Source organism: Merops nubicus, unplaced genomic scaffold, assembly GCF_000691845.1.
Source record: "Merops nubicus isolate BGI_N331 unplaced genomic scaffold, ASM69184v1 scaffold8730, whole genome shotgun sequence".
Taxonomy (NCBI): domain Eukaryota; kingdom Metazoa; phylum Chordata; class Aves; order Coraciiformes; family Meropidae; genus Merops; species Merops nubicus.
This window is the reverse complement of record NW_008580817.1, coordinates 2,691-24,416: the sequence shown is the minus strand read 5'-3', so window position 1 is coordinate 24,416 and position 21,726 is coordinate 2,691. Positions and strand designations below refer to the sequence as shown.

The 21,726-nt window shown below is 51.3% G+C and overlaps 1 protein-coding gene across 1 annotated transcript in view; it reads left to right on the top strand.

Moving 5' to 3' along the window:
* Window positions 1–21,726, top strand: part of NOC2L (nucleolar complex associated 2 homolog (S. cerevisiae)) — a gene marked incomplete at both ends in the record, with an annotated part of 37,821 nt that overhangs the window by 13,925 nt on the left and 2,170 nt on the right. The window contains 6 exons of the mRNA XM_008940954.1: window positions 5,392–5,400; window positions 5,757–5,870; window positions 6,042–6,143; window positions 10,930–11,073; window positions 15,123–15,236; window positions 18,776–18,911. Coding sequence (XP_008939202.1) covers window positions 5,392–5,400; window positions 5,757–5,870; window positions 6,042–6,143; window positions 10,930–11,073; window positions 15,123–15,236; window positions 18,776–18,911 — 619 coding nt within the window. The remainder of the gene's footprint in view (window positions 1–5,391; window positions 5,401–5,756; window positions 5,871–6,041; window positions 6,144–10,929; window positions 11,074–15,122; window positions 15,237–18,775; window positions 18,912–21,726) is intronic.

Below are 21,726 nucleotides of genomic sequence, written 5' to 3'. Positions count from 1 at the left end.
CTGCTGACCCAGCAACAGCTAGTGCCTGCTACCAAACACACCCACTCATTTCCTGAACCCACCAACAGCTCCCAAGATGGCCCAGTTTGTTTACTCCCTAAAATCCCTGGCAAACAGCATCAGGCAGAATGCATTGTTTGCTTAGCAAATAGGATTAAACTTTTATTGGCCTGTGAGAGGAGAGTATCTGAGATCAGCTGGGTGCAAAAATACATTCCTGGATGGTTTAACTAATGCAGCTGGAGTAGGCAAAGAACTTGCCAGAGGAGAGTTTCAGTGGCTCAGATGGTTGCAGTAACTCCCCAAGCTGTTGTTACTTTATCCTGTTGATTTGTTTGCATCTGAGCAAAAGGGAGAGTTTCTCCTAACTGCAAACAAAAGGAATTAGAAGGAAAAAAAGCCATTCTAGAATTTATTTAGGAAAAAAATCTCTGTGAATGCAACCTGGCAAAATGCAGTATGTTTGAAGCACTGGTGCTGAGAGACCATCCAGCTTTCCCACGTTTTTTTCCTGGTAGTACCAAAGTGGTGCAGCCAAATTTCACTGAAGAAGTGTGAGCAAGGCAGGGTGAGGAATGCAGAAACCCCAGCAGGTTGGCACGAGGCTGGACTCTGAAGAGGAGGAGGGAAGGAAACTTCTATAATAAATGACCTGAGTCAGCCAGGCTCATTCCTAATCAAGTTCTGTTGAAGCAAAGGCTTTTGTGGTTTTGTGTTGTTATAAACGTCCTCTGCAGACCACATCCTCTGGGTGTGTGGAAGGCAGTGGTGTTTATAAACCTCCCCCTGCTCTCCTGCCACTTCCTGGCCTCTGTGGCTTTGCCATTCCCCTGCTTCCTTCCCCCTGCTCATGCATATTTGAAATTCTGCCAGCCAGACTGAGTGATGGAGGCATCTCCACTCTGGGCTAGAGGAGCTTGGGGTGAGGGTGCTTTCTCTGCTTTGTAGTGCTCTGAGGGATAAAGCCTTTTCCTCCTCGGGGCCTTTCCACTCCCCCCTTTGCATCCTGGCCCCAACACCTCAGCTCTGGGCTGTGCTGAGCCCCAGCCAGATGTTACCACACTGCATGCTGAGCTTCCTCCCAGCTTCCAGGAGCCCCCAGCCACATCCGAGCCTCTGGGTGTGTTTGTGAGGCACCACTTGGCTTTGCTTGGGCAGGTGTTGGTGCCAAGGGAGAGGTGGGGGCAGGGTCAATGTCTGCATGGGCATTCCTTGCATACTCTCACATTAACAATCATTTTGGTTTAAATTCTGTAACCCAAGGTAGCTGACATAACTCCCAGTCTCCCTGTCAGCCTTTCCCTTCTTCCTGCCAGTCTCCTGCAAACCATCCCTCAGATATTCTGTGGAGTTCCCAAGAGCATTCAGGGCTGTTCCCTTTGTACTTCCATCTTTTCCCAACTCCCTTCTCCTCTCTTACAGAGGTATGTGAACATTCTTACTACCCCTGGTGTGTCTCCACAAGCTGACTTCAGGCAGGAGATGTGCTCCAGCTGTGTGGATGATGTGGTAGGAGGAGAATCTGCATTTGGATGCCCAGCCATAACTCTTTACCTGTGAGCCTGTTCCTACTAGCTCACAAATTCAGCAGTGAGTTAGTCAGTAGACTTTAGTCCCATATCATACCATGTCACAAAATCCATTTTAAGCCCACAGCCAAATCACTGTGAGATTGAGGGATCTGATTGTGTTGGTACTAAACAGGAGTAGACTTGAGGGGCATGATTTGGGTCAGGGGAGCACAATGAAGCCTTCTCAGCATAAGGTGTGCTCCATTTGATGCTCCTCTGTTGCAACCAAATGCAGGTACAGCAGAATAACTGCTGTGGAGTTGGTGACCCTGTGTTTTATGCACTTTTTGGAGAGGGCTTTGCATGGCCTTAGAGTGCAGATTCTGTAAAGCTGCTTGGGAAGAAGTAACCATGTAACTGTTTCCCTGCCCCCACTTCATCAACTGATTGTGTTGGTACTAAACAGGAGTAGACTTGAGGGGCATGATTTGGGTCAGGGGAGCACAATGAAGCCTTCTCAGCATAAGGTGTGCTCCATTTGATGCTCCTCTGTTGCAACCAAATGCAGGTACAGCAGAATAACTGCTGTGGAGTTGGTGACCCTGTGTTTTATGCACTTTTTGGAGAGGGCTTTGCATGGCCTTAGAGTGCAGATTCTATAAAGCTTCTTGTGGAAGAAATAACTGTGTGACCATTTCCCTGCCCCCTCTTCATCAAGGAAACCCAACCCTTGGTGCTTCTTGTCTCAAGCCCAGTTGCTGCTGTGCTTTCAAGAGACAGCAGATTGAAAGTGCTATTCCTGTAGGCACAGGAATTCCCCAAGCCCCTGCCAGCAGAAATGAGAGCTGACTGCTTGATGCATCTTGACAAGGGCTGATGCTCCCCAGCGTGGGCATCCAGAGCTGTCTCCTCTCTGACTCTGCTTTCCAGCATGGAGCAAAAGAAGCAGAGTTGCTAAAATGACATCTTAGGTAGGAGGAGGTGGCTCAGGAGAGAGTGTAAAGCAGGCAGGCTTTTATTTGTGTGTTGTTACTCCCCTTGAAAGGCTTGTGAGATCCCAGGCTTTTGGGTTTTGTTTGCTCACTTCAATTATTGTGTGGCAGGTGCTAGTTTCTACAGCAGGAAAATTGGTGGCTCATCTGCTGGAAGGCAGGTGTGGATAAACAAGGTGGAAATCTCCCCACTGGCAGGCTTTGCATGCCAATTTAAAATGGGCTTCCCCTGCAGAGGGTCAGCAGAGGAGGTTCACTCTGATGTGCACAAGCTTCTCACTTTGACACTTAAATGACTTGAGCCTTGTTTTGGGTGTGCAGCTTGCTTCAGAGAAAGCCCCCAGGGGCTTGGAGGGCAACATGTATGGGAGTGGGCAATGGATTGTGTCAGGAAATCAGCTGAGGGGAGGGTTGTAGCTGGAGAATTGATAATGCTGGACACTGCCATGCATTTGAGCACAGATCTGAAATTTATTTTCTACAAGACATGGGCTCTTTGCCCACTTTACACAGAGGGGGGAAAAAGATGGAACTTTAGACAGACTAAGCTGAATTGCTGCACCAGCTGAAGACACCTTTCCTTTTCCTCATTCTCCTCCTTCCACTATATTATAACTCTTAAATTCTGGATCACAGCCCTGCAGGTACCAGGGGATGAGTGAAATCATGCCTGACCAATCTGATAGTCTTCTGTGATGAGATGGTTGGCTCAGTGGATGTTGTTTATCTTCCCTTTGGATACCATCTCCCTTAACTTCCTCACAGAGAAGCTGATGGAACTGCAGACTAGATAAATGGACTGTGAGGTGTACTGACAACTGCTGAGAGTCATCAAGCACTGGCACAGGTTGCCCAGGAAGCTTGTGGAGTCTCCATCCTTGGAGATGCACAGGAGCAATCTGGACATAGTCCTGGGCAGCTGACTCTAGGTGGCCCTGCTTGAGCAGGGCAGGTTGGACAAGATGACCTCCAGACTTCTCTTTCAACCTCAACAGCATTCATTCTGTGAATAAAGAGCCTGAGGCCAGATTTTTCTCCGTGGCACTGAGTGATGACAAGACAAAAGGCAGTATGCAGAAAATAAAAGACAGGAAATCCCACTTAAGCATTTTAAAAATAAAGCAAGAGTTTTCTGTGGTGTCCAGAGCCTTTTGCTAGAGCCTGAGAGAAAGGAAGGGGGGTGGATGAGGTGAGGCAGTGGGGAGGTGCTGTGGGTGCAGAGTTGGTTCTCTGCTTTGCACCCTGGCTATCTGAGCACCCTTCCCACTAGCCACGTGGAAATCCTCTGGGAGCTGGAGTCTGCCAAAAATCCTCCTCCTTCCTGCCTCTGTTGCCTCATCCTTTTCTCTGTCTGCGAGTGGTTATTGCTCAAACCAAATTGCTGGCTTTTGAGATTTTTCTGGCCCTCTAGTCCCTCATTATCACTTTTCCACCCTGCCACAGGATTCCTAGACATCAGTCACCCTCTCCTTCAGCCTGGCTGTCAGCTGATCATTCTGCACAGTCCAGAGATGGGAAGGACATTTCCCCCCCCCCCACTTCCCAGCTCCCTAGCACCTCCTGGGAGAGGTTCAGAACCTCTGGTTGCATTTCCCTGCTTGCCTGGTGGCATGTGAGGATCCCACAGAGCCTGATGCCTTTCACTTTAATGTGTCTGACCTCAGGGATCAATACTACTCTTTTGGCCAAAGAAATAACCGTGCATAACGAGGTTTATAGCATTGATTCCCTAGGCTGGGGCTCTTTGTTTTCACAAGCCACCAAGCTTGTCCCTCCCTTCCAAATAACCTGGACTGACAAATAAAATGTAAAAAAATCAATAGTCGTCTCCATGCTTTTCTGGCCTGGGGGCATCCATGTGACCTGCACACCCTCCCTTCCCTCCTCACCTCAGCCTCTGGCACTCAGTGTGCTGCATCCCCACGTTGCTGGGCTGCTTGGGGTCTGATGATGGATGTGTGGCTGCTGCAGAGAGGGAATGGAAATTATTTCCTGCTCAGGAGTGTGATTTAAAAAGTCTGGGGACAGGGAGAGGAGCTGTAAGCTACTTTTGAGGGGCTCAGAAAGTGTGGGTGGACAGGATGTGCCCCTCATCAGCCCCCCTCAATGGCTGTCATCAGGTATGCACAGTTTGGGCTGTTGGGGTTTGTTTTTTTTTTAAATGAGATCCCATTGCTAGTGAACACCTCCCCCCATTGCTGCTTTCCACCCCCTGATGGCAGTCCCTGGGAACCTGCTCTGGATCAAGCAGTGTTTGTAGTTCTTTCTCCTTAGGTCTGCACCTTCCAGGCTGGGAAAGGGCACATTGGTTTTGCTGCTCATGTTAAAAACATTTTTCTCCTTCCTGTGTCACAGCTTTGGAGGAAGAGCAGCACAGTGCACAGGCTTTTACAGGGCAGGTGAGCCCTGTTGTCTGATGTCTGCCCAGACCTGTAGGGACCATTATCATTAAACAAGCTCTGGAAAACACAAAAGCAAAGGTGCAGGTCTGCCTTTTGGTGTTACATGCTAGTCTGCTGGGCCTCCAGCTGCACCCTACAGCTTGTGCATGCTCATTATTGTGATGAGTAGGGTGCATGGTCTTCTCTCAAACTCTGGAATACAGGGCAGGTGAGCCCTGTTGTCTGATGTCTGCCCAGACCTGTAGGGACCATTATCATTAAGGTGCAGGTCTGCCTTTTGGTGTTATATGCTAGTCTGCTGGGCATCCAGCTGCACCCTACAGCTTGTGCATCCTTGTCATTCTGATGAGTAGGGGGCATGGTCTCCTCTCAAACTCTGGAGAGGGGCCAGTTTTTCTCCCATGTCCCTTGCTGAATGAAATCTGACCATGGAGAATGATGGGGACTGCCTCAAAGCTGCTCAGTTACAGTTGGTACAAAGGACACCAGTTGGAAGTGTGTTAGAATGGAAAACTTTCCTGGCAGGAGGTGTTTGTGAAGAGGACTAAGTGGTCTCCCTGCTTCCTGGGACAATTATTTCAGTGGCAATAAAATGGATTTGATGTAAGCAACATTTAGCCCTGCTGTTGCAGATCTCACCTCAGGTCTCTGAAGCTTCAGGAGTGGTTGCTGTCTCTTGCTAGGGTAGTTAAGAAAGCTGTGGGGAAGCAGTCAGAACAGCCAAGCAGGAATCAGGATTCCTGGATTGTCTTCTCAGCTCCTCCACTAACTACAGGATCTGAGTTGGGTGGTTTGGTATCTGTTGTGTTTTGCAGTGTGATCATCTCAACACCTGTTTTTTTCCCTTGTAGATTTTCCAACAAGTGGATTTCAACAAGAGGCCAGGACGTATAAGTGCTAAGCCTATCAACTTTGCAGTGATCTTGAAGCTCTCCAATGCCAACCTGCAGGAGAAAGCCTTCAGAGTAAGTGGAACCCCAGCAGCCAACAGTGCACAGCTTCTCTGTAACAACAGAGCTGCCCTAGCAGCATGCTTTGTGTTCCTGCCCTGTGGGGCTGGAGGCTCATTTCCCAGCCTGGGCACTGGTGGGTTTAGTTCCTATCTGATATCTCTTATTTCTCCTTCCCCTACCCAGGATGGACTCATTGAACAGCTCTATGACCTGATGCTTGAGTATCTCCATTGCCAAGCCTACAGCATTGGATTCCCAGAGCTGGTTCTCCCCACGATCATTCAGGTAAGGGGTAAGGTGCTGCTTAGTCCTGCCATCAACCTGCACAGGGCAGGGCAGGGTCATTTAAACTAACAATGAACTCAGGATGGTCCTGACAACGTGAGTGGAGAACCACTTACCTTTTCTTAATTAGTTTTTGTTTGTGTTTTGGGGAATTCTTGGGGAAGAACAGGTGAGGAGGCTGAAGGTGAGTGAGGAGGCTGAAGGTGCCAGAATGGGACAGAGGACTCGTAGCTGCTGCAGAGATGTGGTTGTGACTAGTGAACACCCTGAGTTCTTGGTGATCCAGAGCTGTTGGAAGTGCTGCATTGTCTCCAAGCTGTACCTGTGCTCTGAGCCCAGACCTTTCCTTGCCTTAGGGCCTCCCTCGAGTGCTTTCCACAAGGTGGCAATCTTCCCTCCTTTCACAGTGTCTCCATCAGCTGGGGGCACTTTCTCCCCAGGCCCCTCTGTACAGAACAGTACAGTTCTTGTCTCCATCCCTCCTCCTTGCTGCACCTGACAGCAGTGCTGCAAAGTAGCCTCCTTTACCTCTGCCCTGGCCCTCCATGGTGCAGGATGTTCCTCTCAGCCACTTCATGTGTACATCCCTCACTGTCCATGGTAAAACTGCCTCATAGTGCTGTGCCTCTGAGTGCATTGTGCAGAGTCACAGAATCACTTTGGCTGGAAAAGACCTTTAAGATCATCAAGTCCAACTCTTAACCCAGCACTGCCAGGTCACCACTGCCCCATGGCCCTCAACACCACATCTCCACAGCTTAGAAACCCCTTCAGGGATGGGGACTCCACCACTGCCCTGGGCAGCCTGGGACAGGCCTTGGTAACAATTTTGGGGAAGAAATATTTTGTACTATCCAATCAAAACCTCCCCTGGTGCAGCTTGAGGCCATTTCTTCTTGTCCTGTCACTTGTTCGTTGGGAGCAGAGCCCGACCCCCCCCTGGCTCCAGGCTCCTGTCAGGAGCTGTGCAGAGCCAGAAGGTCTCCCCTGAGCCTCCTTTGCTCCAGGCTCAGCCCCCCCAGCTCCCTCAGCTGCTCCTCCCCACACTTGGGCTCTAGACCCTTCCTCAGCTTAACTGTCCTTCTTTGGATGGCTCCAGCTCCTCAGTGAGGAGCCCAAAACTGACCCCAGTATTCAAGAACCCTTCCCTAATACCTTGCTAGCTGGGTGGCTCCAGTTTTGAATGAGCAGTGACCTTTCTGCTTGGAACAATAAGATGCTCAGTGCAAACCTGTTGGAACTTGTTCCCTCCTTCCTTCTCGTCTTGCTCTTCTGTTTTTAATTCACAAGCAGCAGATGTCAGTCTGGCAGAGGACTGCTGTTGTATCCTCCATGGTGATGTGAACCTCTGCTCTGCTGTCTGCCTGGGGACCCCCTGCCTGCACACCTCTGCTTGAGGTGGGAGTGACATCAGTGCTGCCTGGGAGGCCAATCTCCTCGTTTGTGCCACGTGTAGCAGGCTGGCATCTGCCGGGCACACAGCTCTTGGCTGGCTCCCCACAGCCTGGCACGGGCTGCTCGGGCTAATGTGAGCTGACAGGCTCTCCCAGGGCTAGGAGAGCAGCTCCTGAGCTCGCTCTGCTTTCTCAGCAGTGAACAAAGCCTGCTGCTCTCAGCCAGCAGCTGTCGGGAGTGTCGGAGCTGTCAGAGCCCGGGCTGTAGCTGGAATGAAAAACAGCCCACGGGCCTCGGGCACCGTGTGCCCCGTGGCTCCCAAACACACCCCGGGACCAGCCTGGGTTGCTGCAGAGGATGAATCCTATCAGATTCCTCTTTAGCTGCCACTCACCACAGCCTCGTGGCGTCTGCTGGGCTGGGGGGGCTGAGGTTAGCTTCCCAAAATCTCAGCGTCTTCGGGAAAGAGCGTGTGTGGGAGGGGGAGGCTTTTCTCCTGGAGGGGTTCCAGCTGACTGTAAAAATCCATCTGTCCTGATCCTTCCTCCCCCATGAGCTCACGCCTCGCTCAGCGCCGTGTCGTGTGGCCTGTGTTCCAGCTGGCAAGGGCTGAGTTCCTCATCTCCTGGTCAGAGGCTCTGGGAGAAGCTCCCCTGAACTGCCTTCAGACTGAACTTTCAAACCTCCTTGCCTGCAAGGCAGGAAGCATGCTGGCAGAGGAAAGGAAAGGAGAACCAGGCAGGGCAGGAGACAGCTCCAGGGCTTCTGTGCCCAGAGCTGGGATGGCACCATGGTGGTTGCCACCTCCACAGGCTGGTGAGGAGCTCAGAGTGCAGAGCCACTGTGTCTGGGTGCTTGGGAAAGACAGACTCTGCCCTGCTCTAGAGTCCTGGCAACATCCCAGAGCAGAGCTGGGAGGTTAAAACTGGGCAGGCAGCAGGAAGGGGTGGGTGCTGCTGGGGGGAGGCAGGAGATGGCACGATCTAGGCATGACTTGGAGCTGGACAGGAGGGCAGGAGGTGCTGGCTTCCCTTGCCACCAGCCCCTTGTGCTGCTGCTCGCTCTCTGTCCCCAGTTGGACTGGGATTTGGGCAGGGTTTGGGCTCCCTGCAGCACACACGCCCAGCTGCTCTGGATCATTTCTAGCTCCCTGCGTGGTTTACAGGAAGAGGAGCTGGGGTTTTGCTGTGGTCTCTGCTGGTGTCAACCCTTGGTGTGTCAGGCTGGCAGTCAGACAGAATGAATCCCACTAATCACAGAGCTGCTTAGCTGGGAACCGATGCGAGATCTCAACGACATGTAGACACACACGTGTACTTTCTGATGGCTTTTATTCTGGAAAGATATGGTTGTTGTATTTGGCAGAGTGGAAAAAGGCACACACAGAGTCTCTCTTCTCTTTCCTCAGTCTTTTTTTGCCTTCTTGGTTGTGTTCCCTGCCTCTTAACACAGCACTGAGATCTCATTACGCTCTGTTAATATCTGTGGCAGATAGTGGTGGGACTGTGAGGGATGGCAGGGGGAGGAGAGAGGAGGGGGGAGGAAGAAATGAAGCTCTGAGGGCGAACACACGACACCCAACTGCACAGATAGAGCCTGAGATTTTGCAGGATTTCTGGTGACACTTCTGCAACGAAAGAAAAATGATAATGTATGTGGCAGAGGATGAAATGGATCTGGGGCTGCAGCTGGGGGGATCAAGTGAGATAAATCGAATGACAAATGCATCTCTCAGTGGAGATAAATATGCAGCACCTATAAAAAATAAATACTTTAGAGGAGAGGAGGGTGAGGGGAGGACAGGCTTCGCCAGCAGAATGGTTTTGCTGATGGTTTCTCGGGCTTGTTTGATGGGCTGGATGCTCTGTGGGGAAGGTTTTGGGTTTAGCTCCTGTTTTTCTGAGCTGGGTGTGTGTGCTGGGGGTAAAGGGAGAAGAAAAGCCCCTGCTGCTGGGTGACAGGGGGACATTCTCCACGTGTGCAGCAGACAGCAGATCCTGCAGCTGTATTCCCATCAGGAGAGCAGTGTCCTGACACAGAGGGGCCAGGTCTGACTCTCACCTCTGAGAAACATTTAATACTTGGCATGTAAGACAGGAGGGGGACATCTTCTGTCCCCCAGCTCTGTGTTTTGAGGCAGAACATTTGAAGCCATAGGGAAGGCAGTGTTGTATTTGCTGACTAGAAACTCTTCACCTCTATTGTGATAGCCTCTGCAGGTCCCAGTGGAGATGAAGGTTCCATTGTGGTTAACCATTTTCTTTTGCTTTGCTGGATCTCTTTCTCTAAATCAAGTGTCTCTGTAGTATCTGTATAGCTCTAGCAAAGAACTTGGCCTGCAGAATTTGGATAGCACTCCAGAGACTTGTCTTGGAGTTGATGAAGGCTGTTAGCAGATAGTGTAGTAAACTGGAATTCAAGCCATGAGCCAATCTGGATACCCACATCTCTCTTTCTGTCATCAAGAGTGTCCACTGCTGCCTCAGCTTTTAGTTTGAAGATATCAGAACAGTGCAGTGGTGGTGGAGGAGCCTGGTTTGTACTGGGAGGGGAAATCTTTGGTGAAGAGGATAGAGGTTTGCTTGAGGACAAGGCTCCTAAGAGAGAAGAAGAAAACACCACAAAAACATGCTCTGATTGCAGTGAAGTCCCATTGGAAGCACTGAGGTGTGCTTTGGGTGCAGAGGAAGGGCAGGAGGAGATTCTCTCTGAGTTGGATAGTCCATGCCCTTTCAGGCAGCAGTAGACACTGCCACCCCAATTTTAAGTCTCTTCTCAAACTCTGCCTTCAATCCCAGCCATCAGTCTCACCCACAGCCTCCTGGTTTTGGTATTCCCATTCCAGTATCAACTGGGGTTCTGGAGTCTTAGCCCACAGACACCTTTCCCCATCCTAATCCTGGCTTCCCTGTGCTTTTCACCATCTGACATCCACAGGTATCCACTGTTTTCCTGTGCATCTGGTCCACAGTCCCTCTTACTGTTTGGCAGAGCAGAAGACAGTCATAACTACACTGGCAGCTAGGAGCTGAGGCCCCAGGGAGCACACACTTGTTGCCTGCTGGCTACTTGAACTCCACTGATACTCTTTTTTTTTTCCAAGAGAGGTGGTGTTAGAGAGTGCAGAGAGCTGTTTGTGAGCAAGGCCCCTGTGCTGGATCGTGTACAAACATCTGGCCTGTCACTGCAACTCTTTGCATCCTCCCAGCCTGGGGTGGCAGGACCCCCAGGGCTGAGCATGGGTGACAGGTTGGACTATGGTATGAACTGAAGGGAGAGGACACCCCGTGCTGTCTGTCACCAGGGGAGGGAAGTGTCTATTTGCTGATGGGATCTGTCCATGGAAACTGTGACATTGCTTTCATTCTTCCTCTCCTTTTCCTCCTCCCAGCTAAAATCTTTCCTGAAGGAATGCAAGATTGCCAACTACTGCAAGCCTATCAGGCAGCTCCTGGAGAAGCTGCAGGAAAACTCTGCTTACATCTCCAGCAGGCGTCAGAGAGCTGCCTTCGGCGTGGCCAGCAGGGAGTCTGTGGTGAGTCTGCTGCTTCCTCTGGGCTTCCTGCAAAGACAGCCAGACTCCAGCTGCTGGGGTCGAGCTGGTGGCAGAGGGAGGAGGGACGTGGAGATCATGGAAACGTGTGGGGTGGGGCAGATGTGCACAAACCACTGAGCTCGGCAGGGTTCTGGTGCCGTAGCTGGCAGGTCTCTGGAGCCATGAGCCTCGTGGAAAACACAGTCCATGAATTACACCCTTCTGTTATTTATAACCTATGCCTTGCTTTGCTGGGGCATCTCCTTTGCTGAGAAGTTTCTTGGGTTTATCATCCCACTCCTGACACATAGGTGCCAGTTTCTTTGATGGAGGATGCTGCTGCCTCTCTAAGTGTGTTGTTTAATCCTAGTCCTAGGGGCCAGGCTCTGGCAATGTAAAACCAAGCAGCAGCAAACTGGTACTTGGCAGTTCAGGATCCTGAGGCAAAGCTTTCCTCATTTTCCTGGGCCCTTGCAGAGACAGAGTTATAGAATCAGGAAAGTTATGAGCCCAAAGAACAGTGATCAGGCATCCTGGGTGCTGCGATTGCTTCTCAGGAGAGATGCTGGTTTATTCTTCTGTCTGCAGGAGAATCTGTAAGCATCCAGCCTGCTGAGAAAATGCTGAAAGCTAGAAAAGCTGCAGTGGCTCTGGGTGGCTCAAAGGGCCTGTGGGCAGTTGAATTCACTGTCAGGATTCTACTTTAATAATGAGTTGAAGAGGAGTGACTAAGGTGATGATGGAGCCTCCCCCTCTTAGCTAAGGAAATGAACTGTAGCACAGCTAGAAACCTAAATTGAGGTATTAGAAATCCAGACCCTATGTAAATGAAGCCAAAGGGAAGGAACATTGTTAGTGAAGCTTTGTGTGAGTACCCTTTGGGTTGGACATTTTCTTTTTGCTTTGGATCCAGCAGGCTTTGCAAGCCTGATAGCAGGTGTGAGAGGAAGTTTTTCTTTTTGCTTTGGATCCAGCAGGCCTGATAGCAGGTGTGAGAGGAAGCAGTGAGGCTGACTTTTCCTTGCCTGGCAGGGGAAAGGTGAAAATATCTGTCTGCAAGGTGATTGATGGGTTAGAGTGGTCTCTCTGGAGAATCTCACTGGAAAATCCAGAGTTCTGCATCACTGGAAGCTCAACCTGTTGCCACAGAGCTGGGCCTGGAGCAGGAGTCACAGCACAGATTTGGCTCCAGCCGCTGCAGGACTGCAGGAAAATTCCCCTTTGAAATCCTGCTGTATCAGCAGCAGGGCCCAGCAGCACTGCTCTGGGATGAAGGGGTTGGTGGAACCAGGGCTGCAGTGGGTCAGCAGCGTTTGGTTCTGGACACACCACTCTGGGCTGGAGAGCTGTGCCAGCAGAACGCCGCCTCCCGGCTGGAGCTAACGCCGCCTCCCGGCTGGAGCGGAGTGGGTGGGTGGGGTTGGGTTGTGTTCCCTGGGGCAGTGCTGTGACCACCCACCCGCTCTGCAGGGGCAGAGACTGCAGCCCCAGGGGCTCTCTGTGAGACAGACAGGCTGTGGAAGCTCCTTGGCTGAATAAACCCGTTTCCAAGCACTGCCTCTGTCTGCTCTTCCCAGCAGCTCTGGCTGCGGTCCCTCGTGTAAGAGCGAAGGGATTATTTTAACACCTTGCTGCCTGCCTGTCTCCTGCTTGCCACTGCTGCACCTGCTTCCCCAGGGCCCTCGGGCTGGCTGAGCAGTGTGAGCTGGACTGGAGGCTGTGGGTTGGCTCTGGAGGGTCAGCAAGGGGCAGCATGGCTTGAGGGAGGGAGGGTGGGTGAGGGAAACAGGCACCGGTTTGCCAAGCTGGTTTGGAGATGCCTCTGCTGACATTTAAAGGGTTAGAGCAACAGTGTAAGCTGCCTGTGCAGTCTGTATGTGTGCACTCTGGTGGCATGTGGGAGAAGGGAGCCTTTCCCCTTGGGGTATCAGTGCTCTGTGAGCAGAGGAAACAGCCCACTCAGTACTTGTGTGGGGTAGAAGAGCCTCAGGGGGTTATCTACCTTTTGTGCCCAGGGGTCCCTGTGATTTCCCCCTCCACCTTTGCAAGCAGATGCTGTAGGTTCCCCAAAGGGCCAAAGCTCCCCCAGGGACTGGGCTTCCCAGCACTATTTGGAGTGTCCCTCGAAGTCTGGGTTGAGTTTCCAAGCTATGTGGGACACTGGCACTTCTCATGAGCACACAGTGCCAGAGGAGGGAGGGGAGGCAGGGGGCTGAGGGAAAGGGAGGAATTTGCACGTGCCCCTTGCCAACGAGAGCAATTGGAAGCAAATGCTCACTGGTTTTCACATGCATGCATTTGTGGCTGCTCCACTCTGGGGAGCAGAGCCCAAATTCTGAGCTAATTCTTCCACACAAAATGCAGCCATGTGGCTTTCGTGGGGAGAGTTCCACAGCAGTGGGTGTGCTTTAGAGAGCTGGGCTTTACCTAGGGGCCTGTGTAATATCATTTTAAAGGAGAAGCAGTCTGGAGATGGAACTTACTGCTGTGAGAAGTGTGGTGGTACAAAGTTTAACTTAACCTGGATGGATTCCTCCTCACATCCCAGGACCCCTGTGGAGGATTGAAGCATTTCCCTCCCAGTGATGGGCCAAATCAAGGGCTGGTGTAGGCTGAAGTGTTTCACTCCACAATACACACCAGCTGGTGTAAGCTGGGAGCTCTGCACTGCTGTCCAGTGTGGAAATCTGCTCTTTCTGTCTTCTTCATACAGCAGTCTTTAGACAAAGAGTCTCTTCTTCCCACTGCAGCCAGCACACCAGAGCTCCCTCATTTTGGGGCTCAGCTCCCCAGAAGCAGTGTATCTGTGTGCACCTTTGTTCCTGTTGCTCATTCCCTTCCTCCTTTGCCTGTTTCAATTCCTGTTTGTATGTCCTGTCCTTCTGCCTGCATTAGATTGACTTTTTACTGTGGGGTAATGCAAAACCTCTGGGCACTGTGTAATCCAGTTAACAGGTATGGTTCTGTGTGGGTTTTATGTTGAAGGGATGTTGGCAGGATAAGAAGAATGTATTTTAACATTATGTACCCTCACCCCAGCCCCTTTAAGCACCAAGATCCCAAATGATTGAAGTGTAAAAGAATTTTTAACCCTCTAATTTTGCTTCCCACCATTTACGGTGTTTTCACCTTTTTCTGCCTACTTGGACAGTGGAAACAGGCTCAGCACTTCTTCATGCTCTGTTCTCCCAATGCTGGGCTGAGTCCAAGACCCTGCAGGGGAATGTTTGTTTCAAAAATAACCACTTGGCTGCAGAGCAGGGGCAGCAGGCAGTCAGATATCTTTGGTACTTCAGGCTGGTAAATGATTGCATGAGGTTTGTCTGGATTAAAAAGCAAGAACTGAGCAGGTGATCAAATGCCTGTGTTGAAGGAGCAGGGGACAGATTTTGTGTTGATAGATCCTCTGATCTGTCCCTTTGATTCCTGCCTTCACATTTCAGTTGAAGTAATTTGTTTTTCATTACAGTAGGCTGCATCATCTGACTTGAGTTGTGTGTCAGTGTCTTCTCACTAGAGCTAGAGTAGAAGTGAATGTTCAAGGCCAAGATAGTAACAGTGGATCCCAGGAGGCACTGAGCTGATTTTAGGAGAACCTCTTCTAGAAAGGACAAATAGGAATCTGGGAATCCATATTTCAGGCTACCATGTTGAGAAAATGTGGTGGTCTTCCATATGCTAAAGCATCTTATGCACCACTGTTGGCACCCTGTACCTTGGTACTGCATAAGTGAGCTGTTGGCCAGCCTGTCCATTCACATTCCATCTTGTGGCTTGCTTTCCTTTCCCTGTGGTGCCCAGGAGTTGCTTCACCTAAGGAGAACTGTCAGTCACACCAGCCCAGACTCAGTAGGTCCTTAAATGGCTGTCCCTGAATTCACCCTTAGTCTTGCTTGTGTTCTTGGTCGCCAGTTTCCTACCCAGGAGCTGGGAGAAGGTGGTTTGGAAAAGGGTCTTAGCCTCTGCTCGTGACTCCCTGTGTTTGCCAAAGCTCTATTGGAAAACAGCTTTGAAAACCTTTCTTAATTTTGCACCCCCTCTCTCCACAGGAACAGTGGGAGAAGCAGGTCAAAGAGGAGGGGACACCTCTCACCAAGTACTACGCCCAGTGGAAGAAGCTCAGAGAGAAGGAGATACAACTGGAAATCAGTGGCAAGGAAAGGGTAAGAGAACCACCCAAAGTCCTGGGTGTGATCTGTGCTGTGGGAAGTCTCCTTGGCCCCCCCTCACAGCCCTGCAGCCCGGGGTGGGAGCTGGCTTCCCTCAGGAGTCTGAAGGAGGAGCTGCCTCGATGCTGGTGTGCTGGCAGAGGCTGAGCTCAGCTCCTGGCCAGGGAGCAGGAAATGGATCTCATCTGTGTCTCCAGCACATGGTCAGGAATAATTAAAATAATCAATGGGATGAGAGGATGATTGGCTCTGAGACAAGTCCCAGGGCATGGCAGAAGACCTGTGAGATCCTAGAAATGCTGCTCAGTGTCCTTTGCCAGCCCCAGGTCAGGACAGGAGGCTGAAATCCCCTGGGGCAGCCGTGCAGAGGGAACAACAAGCACACTTGTTTTCCATGCAAACCCAGCAGGAGAGCATGGCCTTCACAGAAAGGAAATCAGGAGAGGGAGCTCAGAAACAGCAAGAAGGGATGGCTGTGAGCAGGGCCAGTCTCTTGCCCCAAACTGGCCTTGCTGTTGTTAGCTGATGTGTTCCCAGTACTGAGGCAGCTATCACAAGGGGAGGGGAGATCAGCCCTCGGTGTAGATGAGCCCCTCATAGAAAGAATCAGAATGTATTGGGTTGGAAGTGACCTCTGAAGGACACCTAGTCCAACATCCATCCTGTTAAAGGTCGAGGGGAACAGGAGCTCCTTGGGGTGGCCAGGACCAGCTGAGGTGGAGAGCAGTCCTCGAGGGGACCCAGGTTTGGATAGCAAGGCCTGAGAGTGTGACTCCTGAAACCAGGGGAGGTGTGAAGGGCAGTGACAGGGGCTTGTTTTCTCTGGAGAAAGTGGGCTGAAAGAGAAACTGGGGAGGGAGAGGCTTTGGGGTGTGCTCTGCAGCAGGCCCGTGGCTGCCCAGCCTCTCTGCTGGGTGAATGGGGCCGTTGTGTCTCTCTGTGGGGACCTCTGGCTTAATGATGCAGCATTGTCAGCCCCAGCAGGAGGGGGAACACCATGAGGCCCATTAGGGCTGGGAAAATCCATGTCCCATTAGCAGCTGTTAGGGGAGGGGGAAATAATAACAGGGAAAAAAAAAAACCCAGGCTGGCTCTGAGCTGCTGTGAGCTGCAGCTTGCCTCCTAGAGCAATGCTGACCCCAGCTGCCCGTTCCATTGGCTCTTCCCAATGGTTTTTAATGGGATGTAGACTAATCAGCTTCGTGGGACTCAGCAGATAGTAACCCTCTAGCTGGGGATTAGAAGACTGGCCCCCAAATTACCTAATTACTGCTCCTGTGATGAACACAGGCTGTATCTGTGAGCTGTGGCTCGGTACAAGTCTCATTCCTTTGCTTTGTGATTGCTCCATGGCTCACAGGCTTTTCTGGTGCCTTTATTTTGAGGTGCCTGTCTTGCAGGCACTCCTGTGGAGTCTCAGAAAGTTGGAGGTACAGCTTGGCACAGTGCAACACCAGCTCCTTTGTAGTATGCTCAGGTTGAGTTCAACCAGTACTGATGTCAGCCAAAACTACAGGCTGCCTTTGGAAATGGACTTTTCCTGGGCGGGGTGAACATACAAAGAAGTCCCAAGTGTAACAGCCTCTGCTCCCTGCTGTATGTGCCCTGCTCAGGACACTGGAGAGATTTTTCAGTGTTGAAATAAGTCTCTCCCTCTTTTTCTCCCTTGAGTGGGAGAAGACTGTTCCACACCACATACCTGAGACATTTCACTCCTGCACAGCTCCATTTCCACTTTAAACCTACTAAGTGATGTATTCCCTGGAAACATCCCCTGCTCAGGACATGAGAGGAGGGAGAATTGGGGATTTTTTGTGTTTCATTTACTGCTGCTGGGGAGTAACAGTGACTGAGGTCATGGAGGACAGGAGCAGCCAAAAGGGTCTCAGGCAGTTGATGCAGCAGATGTTTGTTGTCAAAACTGGGTTTCTTCTTCTGTCTGTGACACTTCCCACCTCAACTCTTTCCTGGTTAGGCAGCACTGGGCTCCTGTTTAGCTGCAAATGAGAACAAATGAACAAATGAGAGGAGCAAAGCATGAGCCTGTCTCAACCTTGAGAGTTCTTAGGGGCTAAGGGAAGGTTTTCACCCTAGCAGCTCCCCTGCCCCATGGTGGAGCTTGCTAGGAAGGAGGGTGGTGATGGTATCTCGTGAGGTCAGCTGAGGGCACCCATTTGGCAGCCACTCTGGATTGCTGCTCTTGCTGCATTTTGCTTCCCAAGTCTCTTCTCTGGCATTTGGAAAGCCAGTCATGAGCTGCTTTCTTCACCCATCTTCCCAGCACAGAGACAGCCCAGCAGGGCCTGGGGAAGGAGAAACATCTCCTAGTGGAAAAGAGCAGCTGGGAAGGGAGGATGATTTAAAATGAGGACCCTGCAAATGGTAATGGGTGATTTGCTCCCTCTCCCCTTCTCCAGCCAGCTTCTGACTCTCCACCCTGATGCTGCAGCTTATTGCTTGTAAGTGCTCAGCTCCCAGGATCAATATTGCCCAGCTGGGGACCATAACCATGAAACAGGCTGGGAGGAATGGCTGGAACTGGCTGCAGGAGCAGAATGTGCATCTCCCCTTGGCTCTTCCCCCTCTCTGCTGGGAGCTGCCTCCCCACAGACCCTGCTCTGCTGCTGCTGGGGAAGCTCAGGGGAGGGTTGGAGTGGATGTGGTCAGAGAGGAGGGTGGTGAGGGGTGCTCTGATGGGTGGGGGGAGAGCAAATGAGTTATCACTGGCAGGGCCAATGTTTCCAAGCAAGCTAATGTGTGCTAATGCTCGAGTGCCTCCCAGGAGGTGTGCAGCCAGGCAGCTGATGCTCAGAGAGCACTTGGGATTTCATTTGCATTCTGATTATCTTTGCCCTGCTGGCCTGAGCCCTGGCGAGTAAATCCTCCCCCTAATCCCTCTCCGGAGAGGTGTAAAGAGCAGTGAGGTGGTGTCAATTGCAAGTGCTTAATGGCATTGATATTGGCTGGCTGCAGCAGCAAGGCTCTTGGCCCATTGATCTCCAGGAGGGCTGGCAACTGGGGACACCGTGGTGGAGACAGGCCTTAAGCATCTTCAGCACCTTGCCTTTTAACTGTGATGAAATCACAGCCAAAAGGACAGAGCCTTTGCTGTGGCTCTCACAGCTTTTGGTGTTGGTGGACAGTCCTGCTGGAGGGATGCCCAGCATGGTCTGGCTCTGTAGCACTCACAGGGCCTGCGTGGCTCCCAGCCCAAGCTCTAGGACAGACAGCTTGTCAGGGGTGTCTCTGGTCTCACCCACACTCAGGTACCAGCAGTGGATGGCCCATTAGCAGAATTACTTCGTTAGGGGAAGATGAGCAGAGCAGTGGGTGCCCTGTGTGCATCCTTCACCTCTGGCTGGCTCATGGATCTGTCTGTAGTCCCCTAGTTGGCACCAGCAGACCCAGCTGGTCCTGGCACTGTGGCTTGCACATACTGGCCAAAGCCAAATTCCTGTCTTTAAGCTCTGGTTTGTGTTTAAAAGTACAAATTAAGGTTGTTCTTACTGGTGGTTTTGTTTTTTTTTTTCCAGCTTGAAGACTTGAACTTCCCAGAAATTAAACGTAAGAAGCAAGATGAGAGAAAGGAGGAAGATAAGAAGGAATTCAAGGACCTCTTTGATCTGGACAGTGACTCTGATGAGGAGAATGCTGGATTCTCTGTAAAAGGTATGGGGCAGGGGCTGGAGATCCCTTCTCCTTGCCCAGAGTTCTCCACGGGGTGGGTCAGTGCAGCCTTGCCCTAAGCAGGGTGCAGGCTGGCTGTGTGGTTCAGAAGAGGCACTCTTAGGGAGAGCACAGAACATTGATGCCTTTTTGAGGCTTTTTAAAGTGACAGGCAGAAAGTGGCTGGGAGGCTTTTATCTTTCTTCCCTGCTTTGACAATCCAGCTCTTTTTAAAGCCTTAGTCCTGCCTTAGTGTTTTCCTCTATGTGACCCATACTCTCCCCTCCCCTCAGCACCTTTCTTTTGTCTGACCTCCACGTGACAGCCCAAGAACCAGGGGGTGTTTGGCTGAACTCAGACCCTGCTTTCAAAGGCTTCAAAGTAGCAGCTGTGGTTCATACTTTATTTCCTCAAAAGCAAGTTCCCCTTCTTGTGCTTATAACCTGGGCAGGTTCTGAGCTGTAGTCTCACCTTGGAGAGCATGAAAGTGTTTGCTGGTTTCTTGCACCCTGAGTGGAGGTGCAGAAATCCCATGTTTTGTTTCTGTACCTATAGAGGAGCAGTTAGAATGGTGTTCATGCTGGGTCTTTGCTGTGTGTGCCATTGCAAACAATAGCTGCCATAGGGGCTGCCTACCAGAGGAAGGATCTTTGATGGAAGAACAGTTGCCCTCCCTTTGCAAGTGCTTCTTTATTTTGCAGTGGCTGACACTGCAAGTATTCTTGACAAGCCCAGAAAGTCGAGACCCTCTAGAGAAAATGGAGTGATGTCACTCTCTGGCTGTGGCCACGAGAGGGCCACAGTAAATTGTGGAACCTGCCTGAGAAGTTCACCAGATAGTTTGAGGAAAAACTTGGATGTTCTTTTTGTCATTTGAAGTGTACAGGATCTCACAGGTTTCCTGAATGCATTGTCATTCATGCAGTAGGGCAGCTTGCAGGGATGGAGAGTTTTCTTGTTTGGAGATTGAATCTGTGGATAAAGTCCTAATCTGATGGGCACGTTGTAAGGTGTGAGGATAAATCTTGGCACTTATTGCAGAGCCAGTGAGCACTGTCTCCTTCACAGGCATCTGTGACACAGAAGGAAGAAAAGGTTGGAAAACTCTTGTTTGATAGCCTGAGGCTGAAGTCAGTGGATTTTTGTAGGTGACTTGGCAAAGAATAGGAAGAGAGCAAAAGTGAGAGGCCAGTGTGACATCAAAACCATTTTCTGAGATCCATCCTTGAGCTCTAGGGTTGTCCTTCCTGTCCCACGAGTCAATGCCTCAGAGAGTCCCAGTGGCCTCTGAAAACACAGTGGTCATGTCAGGGAGACCCAGGGGCTCTTCCTTTGCCCCCCAGGAGCTGACTCTGTGTACACTTGGGAGGTTCTTGGTGGGTGGACATAGACTGGGATCCTAACAAGGTGTGTCTGTGACAAATGTTACTGAAGGTACAAGCTCTGTGGCAGCTCTCTGGCACCTGATGTGTGCAGCCTCTTGTTTCTGGTGCTCAGAAATCTGCTGAATATAAAGGTTTGCAGTTTACTTGTTGGGCTTGGCTTTTGCCCCCCTGCCTGGGCAGGTGCTTGTGACATACACCCATGAGGTTCTTCAGCAGCTTTAAGGGGCTGACACATATTCTGAAGAGAGTGCAGATGAGGAGTAAGGCCCAGGTAGTATCCAAGGGCTCTCCCTGCTCCTTGTGTGAGTCCCACAGGTGCAGGATGTGGTCGCAGAGCATCCCTCAGCACTGCAGTGTCCATCGTGGGCTGTGTTCTGGAGGCCCTGAGAGGCAGGTTCCATCTGCAGGACTGTGCTCAGCCCCACGGTGGGTCCTCAGTGCTGGGTGGAGGCAGCAGAGCCCTGGGTTGGTGCTGTACCCTAGGGTGAAGTCCCCTCCAGGCCGTGGTGTGACTGCAGTGGGAAGGGGGAAGAGGGAGGCTGGGGAGAGCACCCGTGTCCTGGGAGATGCTCACAATGAGCTCTTGTTCTTGCTCTGTGTGGGGTGTGAGATGTTCCCAGCCGTGCTCTGCGTTCAGTAACTGCCAGGGCTGCCTGCAGGAGGAAGCTGGGGAAGCCCATGCTTCAATTTGCTGCAGTTCCTGGTCTTTGTGGCCATTGTTCTGGTGGGTGGCCAGATGTGAGGGAATTTGGGAGGCCTTGCAGCTGCCGTGGCTTCTTCACCTGTGGGGTTTGAAGGCATATCAATCTCCTCCCTTCAAACAAGGCAAAAGGAGAGTCTGGGACAATGGAAGGACTTGAGTCAGGATGTCTCCACACAGTCTCACATCTCCCTGCAAGGTCTGAAGATGGGAGAGAACCCAGCCTGGCACATTTCAGGGACCCCTGAGCAGGCAAGAGCAGAAACACCCAGGGGGTGGGGAGGGGGATGTGATCCATCTGTGTGTCACTGGGGGGGGTGGGGAGGCTCCTGCACTCCTCTCAGCTGACAGATCCCTGCCAGGAGAGGGGCTGCTCCTGGAAATTGCGGCGCTCGCCGATCCGTCCACGTTAGGCGTTGGTCTGCCTCTAATGAACTTGAGCAGGTTTCTTCATTTATCCCTCCCCTAATCATATTACATCAATTTAATCCCAGACCGGTGAGGGGGCCGGGGGTGTGGAAGGAGAGGTCAGACATTTTCATTTCCTGCGGCGCTCGCCGATCCGTCCACGTTAGGCGTTGGTCTGCCTCTAATGAACTTGAGCAGGTTTCTTCATTTATCCCTCCCCTAATCATATTACATCAATTTAATCCCAGACCGGTGAGGGGGCCGGGGGTGTGGAAGGAGAGGTCAGACATTTTCATTTCCTAGCAGAATAATCGTGGCCTTTTTC